This window comes from Ostrea edulis, chromosome 5 (assembly GCF_947568905.1).
Source record: "Ostrea edulis chromosome 5, xbOstEdul1.1, whole genome shotgun sequence".
NCBI lineage: Eukaryota > Metazoa > Mollusca > Bivalvia > Ostreida > Ostreidae > Ostrea > Ostrea edulis.
The window spans coordinates 27,004,679-27,021,250 of record NC_079168.1 but is presented as its reverse complement, the minus strand read 5'-3'; the positions used below and the strand labels follow the sequence as shown (position 1 = coordinate 27,021,250).

General features: G+C 35.8%; 1 protein-coding gene across 4 annotated transcripts in view; it reads right to left on the bottom strand.

Moving 5' to 3' along the window:
* The window catches only part of LOC125649345 (uncharacterized), a 51,901-nt gene extending 41,426 nt beyond the window's left edge, over positions 1-10,475 (bottom strand). For 2 of the 4 annotated variants that reach the window (XM_056165580.1, XM_056165581.1), the window contains exons 1-3: positions 10,284-10,455; positions 666-788; positions 450-563 (exon numbers count right to left, since the gene is read on the bottom strand). In XM_056165580.1, coding sequence (XP_056021555.1) covers positions 450-563; positions 666-788; positions 10,284-10,365 — 319 coding nt within the window. In that variant the 5' untranslated portion in view covers positions 10,366-10,455. Of the gene's footprint in view, positions 1-449; positions 564-665; positions 789-10,283 lie in introns of those variants that run through there. The other 2 variants (XM_048876806.2, XM_056165582.1) reach the window with 2 other exon arrangements.
* Positions 10,476-16,572: the final 6,097 nt, after the last annotated feature.

The window sequence follows — 16,572 nt, the reverse complement described above, 5'->3', positions numbered from 1 at the left end:
CATTAATTAAATCAACTTCTGCAACGTAAGCTTCAAGAAAGTTATAAAGATACATGTGAAAAGTTTGAAAACTCAAAATAACCATTCATCTGGACCAAAAACATTTTCAAATATGATGTTTAATAAAATTTAACGAAGGTAAAATTATTTACAGAGTTGATAAAGCACGTCTGATCTCTTAGAAATCACGCAGCGATATGCGACCTTTCATTATGAACACATGTATACGATCGCCTGAAAGTTTTGTCATTTATAGGATATTCTAAAGAAACCCATGATGGAATTTCTTTTAGAAAAAAACCCCGGGGAATGAAATGCTGACGAGTTATGGGTCTCGAATTGAATACTGTGTATTTGTTCTGTAAAACTAAGTTTTTAATCTCTCAATTCTATTCATTACTAATTTTAGATATTTGTATATTCTTAGGTATTGAAAGGTATGTGCATACCAATGCAGTGCATAATTTCATTGTATCTGTTAGAATAAAGCCGATGGAATTGTGTCCTCTGACCACAAACAATAACGGCGATGTTTTCGTCAATATCAGGATGCTGCGAGGATTCTAAAAAAGAAAGAAAATATAGGAAAAGGGGGAATGCATTTTCAATAAGACAACAATCATTATTTCATTCAATGCATATTTCGATAGGAATCTGATTCTAACCATAGATAATAGACGTAAATGCTTGTTTTAACTCTCTGAAGCCCTGTCCTCTAATGCTAGTTGACGTGTCGAGAATAAAAATAACACAGGGTCCTCTGCCTGCCTGATATTGTTGTTGCTGATCTGAAAGCATATTAATATATATATTGGGATTTAACTCATCGAAGTTAAATCGGTTTATCTAAGCTAAATATCAATATTAATCATTAATCTGCATCACCGGGGTAATTCCCCGCTGTCGGCTATTCTCTTTTCGGGTATTAGTGAGGTCATAAATTACGTCATGACCACCGTGCAAGATTCCCCAGCATTTCGCACATGGCAATTAAGGAGGTAAGACGGAATTTTTTTTAAGGCGCGGAGGAAAAAAAAGAAGTGGTAGTTAAGACCAAGACTACATGTATATATATAAAGCTCCTGGCTTTAATTTTGCTAACTTTTGCCTGTTTTGATTTTGGATTCATGTTTTCTGGTTAATTTTGACACCCCCCCCCCCCCCATTTCATACTACCTGAAGTTTCCTTTCACAGTTTGAATAAATTTACTTTTACATATTATGGGAAAAATAAAATGCCAAGAAGAAAGGGAGGAGAGCAACTTCCGACCAGGGGAAGAAAGAGGCGGATTCCCGCTGTAAGTGAGCCCGAATGTATTGATGATCAGGGTCAGTTCACGGGTGTTAACGACCTCCCTTTGCTACGATTTACTGCTGAACAGATGTAGCAGATCACGGATGCTATCGCTGCGGGCATGGCGGCCAGTGTAACCAAGACTCCCATCCCAGGCCAGGGACGCAAGTTTAAATTGCGAGGCTATCCCTTCAGGTAATGCAGACGTGGCCTTTATTTTTAATGAAAATGGGGATAATAGTTACTCGCTTCGGCAAGCGCCTAGTTATTGTCTTAAGCTGGGTTACAATGTGTCCAATAAAATCAAAGTTCAAATTGCTAATGGCCAATATGTCAATCTATCCAAATTGGTGCATAATTATTCGGACCCCAATGATCAAACAAAATACATATCACTTCAAGATGGTAACCTAGCAGTGGCTAAAAAATCTAAGCTCAAATCTATCACAGATATCCAGGTCTGGACTGATTTATTCCTTGTTTACTCATCTATCTTTGTCACTGTGCATCCAGAATGCACCATTTCTTTATTTAAGTATATGCACACAGTTCGCTTGGGGGCTAGCAAGTCACCTGGTTTTACGTGACTATGATATTCAGTTTCGTTTAAAGAAAGTAAAACCCATTATGTCATTTGCTAGCGTCGATCAGGAACTGTGGTTCTTGTATATGCAAACCCCTTCAGTAACCCCCATTCCCAGTGACTGAATATGAGATGGCAGGTTGAAGTACAACTACATGGAATATTCATTCTAAGGTTGGGGGGGGGGGGGGGTTACGATATCCAGAGCTAAAAATTCAAAGCCCTGATGTGTTCAAGTATCAAGTTAACTAAGTATTTGTAATCCCCAATGTCGGTGACCATGGCTGCTCTAGTGTTTTTGGATTGATGGGAGAAATATTGATGATGGGGTTTATTATGGTGCAAGTTTAAGATTGATCGATCCTCATGTGATGTCATAGGTTTTTGCAAAAATCTTAATAAATTAAACTTTGTGCATGTTAGAAATATATCTTTCTGAGGAATTTTATTCACTAGATATAATAAAAAATCTGGTAAACTATTTATACTGAAAAAGTTTACATTTTTCATAGATTATCAATTATTTCTGATTAAAATGATTTTGTCAAGGGCAATAACTCCTATGCTGAAATTTCCTCTAATTGATGTCTATTATACATTGGTTTACCTAGTACCCGCAATTAATTTATACATATTTATGAATTAATCAGTTTTTTAAAACTGTTGATATTTAAATTTTGTCATTTCAACAAGTTTTTATCTATGTTTATTATTCCGTTTAACGAAAATATGTGATTTTCTGATATTGATGTATACTTCTGTTTTTGTATGTCTGACATCTTTAAAAAGGTGGCAACATGTATATTTTCTTTGGTTATTAATTATATTAAACTACATGTATATTGAGTGGAAATCAATACAGTGTTTCCACTTTTAACCATTAATATTGATAAGTCACATGAGGATGTAGCTACCTTAATTGGTCCTTAGTGGGCAACAGTTTGTTCTGGCCAATATCTAATCATTTCATGAATAAACAACAATATCAGTGCTCATTCAACGGGGAAAATACTTCAATTTTATATTTTTGGTGACTGGCCCTTGTGTGGATTTTAGTGTGGTGTTCATTGATTGACGCTGTTCATTGATTGATGATTAATTGCCCAAATGTGTCTAGGAATGGCCATTTAAGCAAATTATTGCAGACTCCCTTTTTGTGCATGTATATAGATCTAGCACATCAAATTGTGAATTTAGTGTTCACTGATTGATGACATGATCACATGTTGTTAAGGGATGCCCATTCCTGGCCCCCTTTTTGTATAAATATTGAATTGTTACGTCAGTGTTCACTGATTGATGACGTGATCAAATTTTGTCAAGGGATGCCCATTTAAGCAAAATTGTTGCTGGCTCCCTTTTTGTATATACTGTATTTAAATTGTTATTTTGGTGCTCACTGATTGATGATGTGATCACATTTTGTTAGGAATGCCCATTTCTGGCCCCTTTTTGTATATATACTGAATTGTTATTTCAGTTTTCCTTGATTGATGACGTGATCACATTTTGTTAAGGGATGCCCATTTCTGGCCCCCTTTTTATATAAATATAGAATTGTTATTTCAGTGTTCACTGATTGACGACGTGATCAAATTTTGTTAAGGGATGCCCATTTAAGCAAAATTGTTGCTGGCTCCCTTTTTGTATATACTGTATATTAAATTGTGGTTTTGGTGCTCACTGATTGATGACGTGATCACATTTTGATAGGAATGCCCATTTAAGCAAAATTGATGCTGGCTCCCTTTTTATGCCCCCGAGATTGAAGATCGGGGGGGGGGGGGTGTATTGTTTTTGTCATTCTCTCTGAAACTTTAACCTTGCTTATAAATTTTGAACAGTAAGTGCTAGAGCTTTGATATTTATGCCTCCCTTCAAAGAAGAGGGGCATATTGGTTTGGAACTGTCGGTCGGTAGACCACATGTTGTCCACTCAGCATCTTGAGAACCATTCACTTGATGATTACGATATTTCATATGTGGGTTGGTTTTGAGTAGAAGAGGACCCCTATTATTTTTAATGTCAAGGGTCAATCTACTCTGGACATACGAATATAATGTCCGCTCAATATCTTGAGAACCCTGTGCTTGACAGGCATCAAACTTGGCACACTGGTACATCCTAAGGAGTAGATGACCCCCATTGATTTTGAGGTCATATCGTCAAGGGTCAAACTGGGCATATGAATATACCGACCATTCAATATCTAGAGAACCCTTTGCTTGACATACATCAAACTTGGTACACCAGTACATCTTCAGAAGAAGATGACCCCTATTGATTTTGAGGTCATATGGTCAAGAGTCAAACTGGACATAGGAATATACAGTCCATTCAATATCTTGAGAATCCTTTGCTTGACAGACATCAAACTTAATACTTTGGTATATCTTCAGTAGAATAGGACTCCTATTGATTTTGAGGTCACCTGGTTAAAGGTCAAGGGTCAAACTAGACATAAGAATATACTGTCCATTCAATATCTTGAGAACCCTTTGCTTGACAGACATCAAACTTGTACACTGGTACATCTTCAGGAGAAGATGACCCCTATTGATTTTGAGGTCACATGGTCAAAGGTCAAGGGTCAAACTGGACATTGGAATATACTGTCCGCTCAATATCTTGAGAACTCTTTTCTTGACAGACATCAAACTTGTACACTGGTACATCTTCAGGAGAAGATGACCCCTATTGATTTTGAGGTCACATGGTCAAAGGTCAAGGGTCAAACTGGACATAGGAATATACTGTCTGCTCAACATCTTGAGAACCCTTTGCTTGACAGACATCAAACTTAGAACACTGGTGTATCTTCAGGAGATGACTCCTATTGATTTTGTGGTCAAGGGTCAAATTGGACATAGTAATATACTGTCCACTCAATATCTTGATAACCCTTTGCTTGACAGACATCAAACTTAGTACACTGGTACATCTTCAGGAGAAGATGACCCTATTGATGCTGAGGTCACAGGTCAATAGTTGAATTGGACATAGTAATATATTGTCTCCTATATTTTAAGAATTATTTGCTTGATTGACACCAAACTTGGTACAGCATACGGAGTAGATGACCCCTATTGATTTTTAGGTCACATGGTCAATCCACTCCTGACAAAAGAAGATATTGTCTGCTCATCAATTAAATGATGTGTGGTGTATACCCCTTTTCAATTTTGCACCATGGGGGGATATTTGTTTTACAAACATCTCTTGTTCACATGAGTATTCCTTATGGCAATACCTTTCCGTGGGTACCAACATTTTTTACCCTGTGACCTCGACTTTGGAGTTTGACCTACTTTAACCTTGTCAATAACTTGTGAACAGTAAGAGCTAGAGCTTTGATATTTCACATGAGTATCCCTTGTGTCAAACTATTAAATTGGTGGGTTTTTTTTTCAGTGTTAACTGATTACAATGTGATCATATTTTGTTTGGGGATGCCCAATTAAGCAAAATTGCTGCTGGCTCCCTTTGTAGCATATTGCGCATTAAATCCTTATTTGTAGTGTTCACTGTATGATGACGTGATCACTTTTATTAAGGATACCCATTTAAACAAATCGTTGCTGGCTCGTTGTATTTACACGGTGCATGTAATCAGCTCATACTTGCTGTTCTTCTGGTGTTCACTGATCTTGTTTTGCTTAGGGCCATCCACGTGAGGCAATTGCACTGTAATTCCTTATTGCTGATTTACCTGGGGTGCTTACAGAAATATGAGATTTTCGACGATTCCACAGTTTTACTATTATTCTTTGTGTATGTTTGGAGATGATATTTCCAACCTATTATGAGGGTTTACCTTTTTGTCTATGACTACCACTACTTGGGGAGGGTCGACTCTACTGGTAGCGCAGTCTATGCAGTGGCTGCATAGTCTAGTGGCGGAGATTCAGCTTGCCAGTAGAGCTCACCTGGATTTTTCATTCATTTAATTGATATTTCAAATATAAATAAACATTATCTTATTTTTTCCCGGGTGTACATCTGGTCCCAGGGTTCACTTCGGGTTATGGTTTTTCTCCTTGCACTAGTTATGAGCAGCCGTGATCATTACCGCCAATAAATCTAATAAGCTACAAGTCTGTCTATTTTGTTTTGTGTGTACCAGTTTGCTTACCCATGTGTATACCATATTTTGTCTTTGATAAATATGTACATAAACAACTGTCCTTACTTTAATCGAGATTTTTTATGTAAATGTTTCTGGTAAACGACAGGTCATAGGGTTCTAGATTGATTGGTCTCTTTATTGTTTTTATTCTTTAAACATTTAGAATATGAGGTTTTATGAGAGGTAAAAAGGATTTGGAAGACATAGTTCGTTGCAAAACTATTTTGAAAATCAGAAATAAAATAAAATTGATCATTTTCTAGGGATTTGGTATGCAAGGCTTCGAAGATCTAGCAATTTCTATTTTAATTTCTGAAGGGCCTTCAACTGAATCACTCATTCAGCTTCTTGAACATGTCCTCAAGTTCAATAACTTCATGTTCAATGGTGAACACTACCTGCAAATAAGAGGCACAGCTATGGGAACAAAAATGGCACCATCGTATGCCAACATCTTTATGGGGAGACTGGAACGTAGACTTCTACATTATTCACCAGTTAAACCCTTCAGTTGGCTACGTTCTATTGATGACATTGAGATGAAGTGGGTTAACGGTCGTGAAAGCCTGGACGATTTTATCGAGATGGCAAACTCTTTCCATAATTCCATCAAGTTTACTGTGGAAATTTCCACCTCAAATAGCACGTTTCTGGATACCACAGCCACATTTAGAAACGGGGAAATTGAGTTTAATCTCCACACCAAACCCACTGACTCTCATTTATACCTTATGCCATCTAGTTGTCATCCACCCCACACTTTCAAAGGTGTACCTAAGGGTTTGGCTACGCGAATCCGCCGCATCTGCTCCACTCCTACTATTTTCCAAGAACAAGGAGCAATCCTCAAAACTCATCTCACTAACAGAGGATATGATCCTTGCAAGGTACAATCCGTGATTGATGAGATGTCACTACAGGACCGACAGTCCCTCCTCCAGTATAAAGAAAAACCTCAGAATGACAGGGTTCCATTGGTCACTACGTATCACCCCGCCATCAAGAACATCAACGGTATTCTGAAGAAACACCTGCCCATTCTGCATGCCAACAAACGAATGGCTGGTGTTTTTAAGGAACCACCGATGGCATCCTTCAGGCGTCCCAGAAACCTGAAGGACATGATAGTAAGGACCAAACTGGATAACCGTTTACCCAATGGAGGTTTCAAAATATGCTCAGACCTCAGATGTCAATTATGCAAATATAGCTCAGACACTGAGGGTTTTAGCAGTCCTGTCACGGCTCGCAGTTATAAAATATTGGGAAACTTTTCCTGCAAAACCAATAACTCCATCTATCTCATCAGTTGCGATGTCTGCCAGAAGCAGTACATAGGAGAAACAACAGACCTTCGCAGACGGGTCAACAACCACCGGTCCTCCATCAGAACCAAAAAAGATTTGCCAGTAGCAACACATTTCAATGGCAATAACCACCGATGGGAGGACATGACAGTAGTGGTTATTGATCATGACCCTAGTTGGTCAGATACCGAAAGAAAACAGAAGGAAAAATTCTGGATGCACAGGTTGAAGTCATTTGAACCGCATGGTATCAACAAACCTATTGACTTCACCAGGATGAATACGGGCTAAACCCTTACTAGATTTTAAGCTTCATCTAGACCTACTCGTCTGATCATGTCCCTAACAGTCGTACTATGACCATGTTTGAACACATTTTTCTTTCTTTTCAATTCTGTTTACAATCAGTCCATCCTTTTAAAAAAAATTTAACTTCATAACCGATTGCTTACATGTAAAACCCATTTATCAGTTTCCGTGATTCTATGTTTTTCTTACACATCTACCCTAGACATGATCAGTACGGGAATGTCTGATGTTGATTCAATTTCCTGGGCTGCCTATTCTTTGTTTTTGTTTGGAGTTGGTCCATTTTGTTAACTTATTCAAACTTGTTGTTTACATTATCTTTCTCTCAAACTTTGTTCATCTCTTACTTCGTTTACATAGCTTATTTTCATTTATTTATTTATTTATTATTTATTTATTTTTTTGTATTTGTTACTTATTATTATCTTTTATAAATTATGCATGGTTAAAATAGAATCTCTCTGGGTACGAGTTAGCTTTACTATTTGTCAACGTAATTGGGTTAACTCGTTCCACTTGAGATTAATTAAGTTTATTGTTTTTCTTTTCGGACATTTTGGATCAGTTCTTTGGACGAATAAGGCATGTTCTAATTCGCTCCACTTTTAACATTGATTGGCAAGCCTAAAGACCAAAAACATGTAGTCTGCGTTGTAAATACGTTTGTAGATTAGTGTAGTTGTAGTGCTAGATGTATTTATATGTAGTTTTTGTTATTATGCCCTGTTGATATTGACCACATTATGTAATTGTTTTTGTTTGTCCTGAAGAAGGGACGGGTCGTCCCGAAAAATTTGACAATCTCGTTGTTCGTGTCGTTGGTCATTTTAGTGCTTTGTATAATTTTTTGTATTTGACCTTGTATCCATGTTGTGGATCAGACACTTTGAGGTATCGGGTGTTGTTGGAACTTCAGTGCTTTTATATATATATATATATTTATATAATTTTTTCTTTATTATACTATTATACTATTACTTGTGTAATATATATATAGAGGATTTCTGTGTTTTCTTTTCATATTTTTTGAATATATATATATATATATATATATATATATATATATATATATATATATATATATATACACGTATATATATATATATATATATATATATATATATATATATATATATATATATACAGAGTCGTCCACTTCTGCTTCATACTTAGATATTTTATTGAAAGTAGACAATAACGGCAAACTGACAACTCATCTGTATGACAAACTGGATGATTTCAGCTTCTCCATCGTCTACTTCCCACATTTATGTAGCAATATTCCATTATCACCTGCATATGGTGTTTATATATCTCAACTGATTCGATATACAAAAGCTTGTTCTGCGTATAGTCAGTTTTTAAATCGAAGTAAGCTACTGACAAACAAGTTGATGGTACAGGGGTTTCAACAGTCTCGATTGACGTCAGCATTTCGCAAATTCTATGGTCGTTATAACGATCTAGTTCGTCAATACAACCTATCATTGGGTCAAATGCTGTCTGACGTGTTTCATACCGATTGTTAAGCCGTTCTCGGCACACTGATGTTGATTGTGGATAACTCCGTTTACCTGATCAGGATATAGGGCTCACGGTGGGTGTGACCGGTCAACAGTGGATGCTTACTCCTCCTAGGCACCTGATCCCACCTCTGATGTGTCCAGGGGTCCGTTTTTGCCCAACTATCTATTTTGTATTGCTTATAGGAGTTATGAGATTGATCACTGTTCATTATCTTCACCTTGCATATACAAAGCACTAAAATGACCAACGACACGAAGAAACAGATTGTCAAGTTTTCGGAACGACCCGTCTCTTCTTCAAAACAATCCAAACGAATTGCATAATGTGGCCAATATTAACAGAAAATGATAACAAAACCTAGATATAAATACATCTAGCACTACAACTACACTTATCTACAAACGTATTTACAACGCAGACTTGTTTTTCGGCTTGCCAATCAATCGTTTGATTGGCAAGCTTAAAAACCCAAAAGCATATAAAACATGGGCTATATGGTTTCGTGTTTAAATGTTAAATAATTATCTCTTACTGAAAGTGGTAGGATTCAATCAGTAATTCTGATATACTATGGATGTTTTACCGTCATTATCGCCAGTTATACTAATATTTAAATCCTGGGGTAGTGTGCTACTTTCCCATTTTTAAGGTACATCCATGATATATTTATAATAGTCATGCAATGACGTCATACGGAAGCGCATGTTTGTCATGTTGTTATAATACAAAGTGTTCTCATGTAAACAACCAAAATAGATTTTAAAAGTTAGTAGCTCCCACTTTCTGTGTAGGACAGATTTTAAAAATTATGCAGTTTATGTGCATAAATAGAGCATAAACTGCCTTAGCATACCCGTGAAGTTAGAGGGCTCCCGGCGGGTATGACCGGTCAATAGAGGATGCTAACTAATCCTAGGCAACTGATCTCACATCTGGTGTGTCCAGGAGTCCGTGTTTTGCCATGCTCATAATATTGTATTCTTTATGGCATTTATTAGTTGAATCCCTGTTCGTTATCTTCACACTTTCATCCTTCTTATCTCGTTTGACAGGTCCGATCGACAGTATGGATCACCGATAGCAATTAGATTAACTTTTCAGTTGCTTTGAATGTGAAATAAATAAATGATACATACGGATCACTGCTACCTCTTGGGCCTTGGTGTACCAGTACACTTCATCTTGAGTTTGTGGACACGTGCCACAGTAGCAAGGCATATTGTAAACTGGGCAAAGTCAAAATGCAAACGATCAAACGAAATTACATAGACATAGCCTATCACAAAGACACTAGCGAAATGGATAGGAATTAACTCCCAAAAGACTATTAAGAAAATCCAGCAGGAAGTGTAATTTGGGAGATGTGCCTTTATCTCTTTTACACATTCTCTGGTTATAAATGATAAAACAAGCCACATAGAATAGAAGCAAAATACAGTGAGGTTTAGTTTGTCCTTAACAGTAATGTGCATGCATGGATTAATTATTTCACCAACTGTTGTAGTTATGAGAAATAATTATCATACAATCTAAATATATATAAATGAAGAATTATATAGATGAATGACAAGATGATCTAACTTTAACTCATTTAAGATTACAAACTCAGGATTCAGAAGTCATACAGCTGGGGTTTTTTCTCTTGTTTTTGGAAATAATTTTACAGTGTACAAAAGATCTAGATAATGTTTACTTATCGTGTGCTGCGATGGGAAATCAGCAGTATTATACATTTCCGGCTCTGTAACATTTTACTGTGTGGTATTGAGCTACATGTCCTTGTGCAAACCAGCTTACTTGTCTATATACTGACATTTATATATTACATTCACAAATGCATGTACTATCTGCGTATATCTAAGCTTTAGGAATATATATCTCATATCTTAGATATTTTTTTATACAAATTCTTCCTTTGTGTTGATGTGTTGAATTAAAGTCTAGTATTTAGTATGACATTAAAGGTATATACGTGCTTGTGTCATATTGTCATATTTCTTAATTCACTGGATGGGTGAATATACAAAAATTACAATATGAATTTCAATTCACAAGTGACCGCGCAGCGTGGTACGATAGCTTCTTTATATCTTTATCTCGAAATTGTAGAGTGTTTTTTACTAAAAGGCATCGGAATTTACATATAATTTCCTGTTCATTCTGAGCATATTTATTCAGGAATATTGATATCAAAGTTGGAGGACATTCTAAGCGTTTCAATGTTGTTTAAAGATGACACTGTAATATAAAGATCACGAGGAATGTGCCGGAAATAAACAGAAAAAAATGTTTTACGATATGAAATAACTGATATAATGGTATTGGTATTTGATTACATGATGTCGATAATCATTTTTATTGCATCAGTCAACTGTCGTAGATATCTTTATATATAAGAATTCTTTTCACCTAGAATACCAAACAAATATATCTTCCTGATGATATTTCAATACGGTTTTAAGTTCTGAAACAGAATACCTTATTCCTGGTCGTCATTAAGAGGCCGTAGTCATATGTAGACGAGGAAGAACCTTGTATTTTATTAATAACAAGGACGGATATTCAGCCATGTCGGTTTCTCACTTCAAATTTATTATGAATTTCCCCGTAAAAGTTTCCCTTTTTCTGAGAATATATATATATATTTGATGATATTTCAATACGTCATTAAAAGGATCTAATTTTAATTAGATTGGATAATTAGATTCTCTATATGATATATATATCAGGAAGATATATATATATATATATATATATATATATATATATATATATATATATATATTATATAAAAATGAAGATTCATTTTCAGAAAGGAAAACGTAATGTATTTTTCTTTAAAGACACAACTATCTCTAAGCTATGCTTAATATGATAACATGTTTTTAGATTTAGAATACAAATGAATATCTGGAGGTAGTTTGTATTTTAAACGATCTAGTTTGCCAATACAACTTTGCATTTGGTCAAATGCTGTCTGGCGTGTTTCATACGATTGTTAGGCCGTTCTTGGCACACTGATTTTGACTACGGATAACTCCGTTTACCTGATCAAGATACAGGGCGGGTGTGACACAATCTAATTAAAATTAGATCCTTTTAATTAGATTTGGTGTGACCGCTCGACAGGGGATGCTTACTCCTCCTAGGCACCTGATACCCCCTCACGGCGGGTGTGACCGGTCAACAGGGGATGCTTACTCCTCCTAGGCACCTGATACCCCCTCTGGTGTGTCCAGGGGTCCGTGTTTATCCAGCTCTCTATTTTGTATTCCTTGTAGGAGTTATGAGATTGATCACAGTTCGTTATCTTCACCTTTCACTACTGTTCGTTATCTTCACTTTACACGATCTAAAGGGAACAAACTGTGAGAGAAATGTAGAGAAACTGTTTGTCTTTTAAGTCAATGTATTCTTGTACATGCGTAGGTAACTCCTCGATTTGTCCATTTACCTTTTATTATAAGTTAATTTTCACCTGTTTTTTTCGATAGTCCTTTCGAATATTTTGAATGCGTCGTAAAGAACTATGCTTCTTTATTTAAATGATTTTTTTTCTTACCTCTTTCGCGACGCTGAATTGTTTGTCGAAATTTGCAAAACTGTCTGTTCAGGTGAGTATGGCCCAAACTACTCTTCTGAAGGCTAATGAATTTGGCGAGCCATTTGGATTTTCAATGAGCTTAGTTTGCGGCACTTATACATGTAGTAATTTTGTTCGTTTCTGAGATACCTAGAGTAGTGATCATATGCTTTTCTAAGGTATCCAAAAATGATAGACAATGTAGGAGGGCTTTCGTATTTTATGTTAATTGTTTATCCATTTCATTAGCGAAGTGTTTGAAAAACTAAATAAAAATTGAACACAATTGCACAGAATCAGACTATACGAGGATATACACTTTTCAATGATGTGTTGCACAGTGAATGAGAAATTAAGCGAACTTGATATTCAAGGGCAGATGAGATAATTTGTGAAATGGAATTTATGTCTAGAAGAATTGAAGTGAAAAACTGAGATGGCATCGATTCAAAACCTGCCAAGCATACTGAGTTTCAAGTCAATACCGTATTTAGAATATATGTCTGGTACATGCATATGATTTCAATTATACAAAATGCAATCAATTTGTCTAGAGCAGAATTTGACAATTCAGAGTGCGTTATCATTACATTGCTTGGGTTTTGCATCATGACTTTTAAAAAAAAATTGACTTGGAAGAATTTGCACTAAATAATTTATAAAGCTGGAGGTGGAAAATCTTGTTCAATTTATAGATGGATAATTGAAATCCATGGGCAGGCTAGGTAACTCTTGCATCCCTGTTAAGTGGACCATTAAATACGAACACTGCACAACCATTTACTAAGATGGATTTCTAGCCACAGTTTATAGCCATCTTCAAGGGAAAAACTCTTAGAGGGAAAAACTCTTAGTTTTTAAAATCCAGTAGCATTGACGATTTTTGTGCGTCATGTCCACTCAAATGACAGATTGCTAAAGGTGCGAGGTCTTGAAGAACAGCATGTGACAATAAATCAACTTCACCGAAGAGCGTTAAGCGGAGACCAGGATTTAAGGTCCGTGGCCATGCAGCTGCCCAGTAAGAGTCACAGCCAAATCCACCTGAAGTTCAAGAGGATTCCAGCATCGCACAACCTAACGCAATTCTCTCGTTAGGACCTGACAAAAGTCACCTGATTTTACCAAATGACATTGACAGGGGGTACAAGGTAGTTAGCTACTTACTTTATAGAACTGCAGTATACTAGGGGTCTCCTCAGTTTTAGAGAGTGTTTTCGACCTCATAGAAAGTCGCGTGCCCCAGATATTTCGGGACAAATTTTCGACGCGTAGGGATATATCGATTGGACTTTGCTTTTAGAACAACTCTAGATCTTACGCACTAATGTTCGTGATAACAAGGGAATGGCCATCTTGTTATTGAAAACAATTTTTATTCACACATCAACAACTACTTTTATTATGTACATGTCCACTTACCCCGTATATCATACTCATCTCGATTTCATTACGTCATATGTATGTACTACAGAGAACATGTTTGTAATGGATCACTTCTTTGAAGAATAAATGCAACTTTTCTGACATTTTTACCGTAGCGGTGGTCTAGAGGTAGAACGCTTGCCCCGCAATGTACACAAGACTTCGTATGTTAGCCTGGGTAGTTCAATTTTATATTGTATCAATAGTAGACAAGACTTGTATGTTAGCCTGGTTAGTTCAATCTTATATTGTAGTAATAGTAGACAAAACTTGTATGTTAGCCTGGGTAGAGCAATCTTATATTGTAGTAATACTAGACAAGACTTGTATCTTAGTCTGGGTAGATCAATCTTATATTGTAGTAATAGTAGAAAAGACCTGTATGTTAGCCTGGGTAGTTCAATCTTATATTTGATCAAAAGTACACAAGACTGGTATGCTAGCCTGGGTAGATCAAGTTTATAATTGTATTAAATATACACAAGACTTGTATGTTAGCCTGGATAGTTCAATCTTATATTGTAGTAAATGTACACAAGACTTGTATGTTTGCCTGGATAGTTCAATCTTATATTGTAGTAAATGTACACAAGACTTGTATGTTAGCCTGGATAGTTCAATCTTATATTGTAGTAAATGTACACAAGACTTGTATGTTAGCCCGGATAGTTCAATCTTATATTGTAGTAATAGTAGAAAAGACTTGTATATTAGCATGGGTAGTTCAATCTTATATTTTATCAAAAGTACACAAGACTGGTATGCTAGCCTGGGTAGATCAAGTTTATAATTGTATTACATATACACAAGACTTGTATGTTAGCCTGGATAGTTCAATCTTATATTGTAGTAAATGTACATAAGACTTGTATGTTAGCCTGGATAGTTCAATCTTATATTGTAGTAAATGTACACAAGACTTGTATGTTAGCCCGCATAGTTCAATCTTATATTGTAGTAAAAGTAGACAAGACTTGTATGCTAGCCTGGGTAGATCAAGTTTATAATTGTATTAAATATACACAAGACTTGTATGTTAGCCTGGATAGTTCAATGTTATATTGTAGTAAAAGTAGACAAGACTGGTATGTTTGCCTGGATAGTTCAATCTTGTATTGTGGTAAATTTAGACAAGACTGGTATGTTTGCCTGGATAGTTCAATTTTGTATTGTGGTAAATTTAGACAAGACTTGTATGTTAGCCTGGATAGTTCAATCTTATATTGTAGTAAATGTACACAAGACTTGTATGTTAGCCCGGATAGTTCAATCTTATATTGTAGTAATAGCAGAAAAGACTTGTATATTAGCATGGGTAGTTCAATCTTATATTTTATCAAAAGTACACAAGACTGGTATGCTAGCCTGGGTAGATCAAGTTTATAATTGTATTACATATACACAAGACTTGTATGTTAGCCTGGATAGTTCAATCTTATATTGTAGTAAATGTACACAAGACTTGTATGTTAGCCTGGATAGTTCAATCTTATATTGTAGTAAATGTACACAAGACTTGTATGTTAGCCCGGATAGTTCAATCTTATATTGTAGTAAAAGTAGACAAGACTTGTATGCTAGCCTGGGTAGATCAAGTTTATAATTGTATTAAATATACACAAGACTTGTATGTTAGCCTGGATAGTTCAATGTTATATTGTAGTAAAAGTAGACAAGACTGGTATGTTTGCCTGGATAGTTCAATCATGTATTGTGGTAAATTTAGACAAGACTGGTATGTTTGCCTGGATAGTTCAATCTTGTATTGTGGTAAATTTAGACAAGACTTGTATGTTAGCCTGGGTAGGTCAATCTTATATTGTCGTAAAAGTAGACAATACTTGTATGTTAGCCTGGGTACATCAATCTTATATTATAGTAAATGTAGACAAGACTTGTATGTTAGCCTGGATAGTTCAATCTTGTATTGTAGTAAAAGTAGACAAGATTTGTATGTTAACCTGGGTAGATCAATCTTATATTGTAGTAAATGTACACAAGACTTGTACATGTATGTTAGCCTGGATAGTCCAGTCTTATATTGTAGTAAAAGTAGACAAGACTTGTATGTTAACCTGGGTAGTTCAATCTTATATTGTAGTAAATGTACACAAGACTTGTATGTTAGCCTGGATAGTTCAGTATTATATTGTAGTAATAGTAGACAAGACTTTGTATGTTAGCTTGGGTAGTTCAGTAGGTAGATCACCTAATCAGCAATTAAAACGAACACTGCTCGATCCCCGATTGTTCAAATGATCGCTACAATAATGCACATTTATACAACTTAATGTAATACACAGTTAATGTTCTAGATTTACTTGTAACGATCAGTAACTATCGAACTATGCTAACTCTAAAAGAGAAATAGTCGTCTACCCGATATTTCTTGTAGAAATGAGAGAGAATGTAAATGA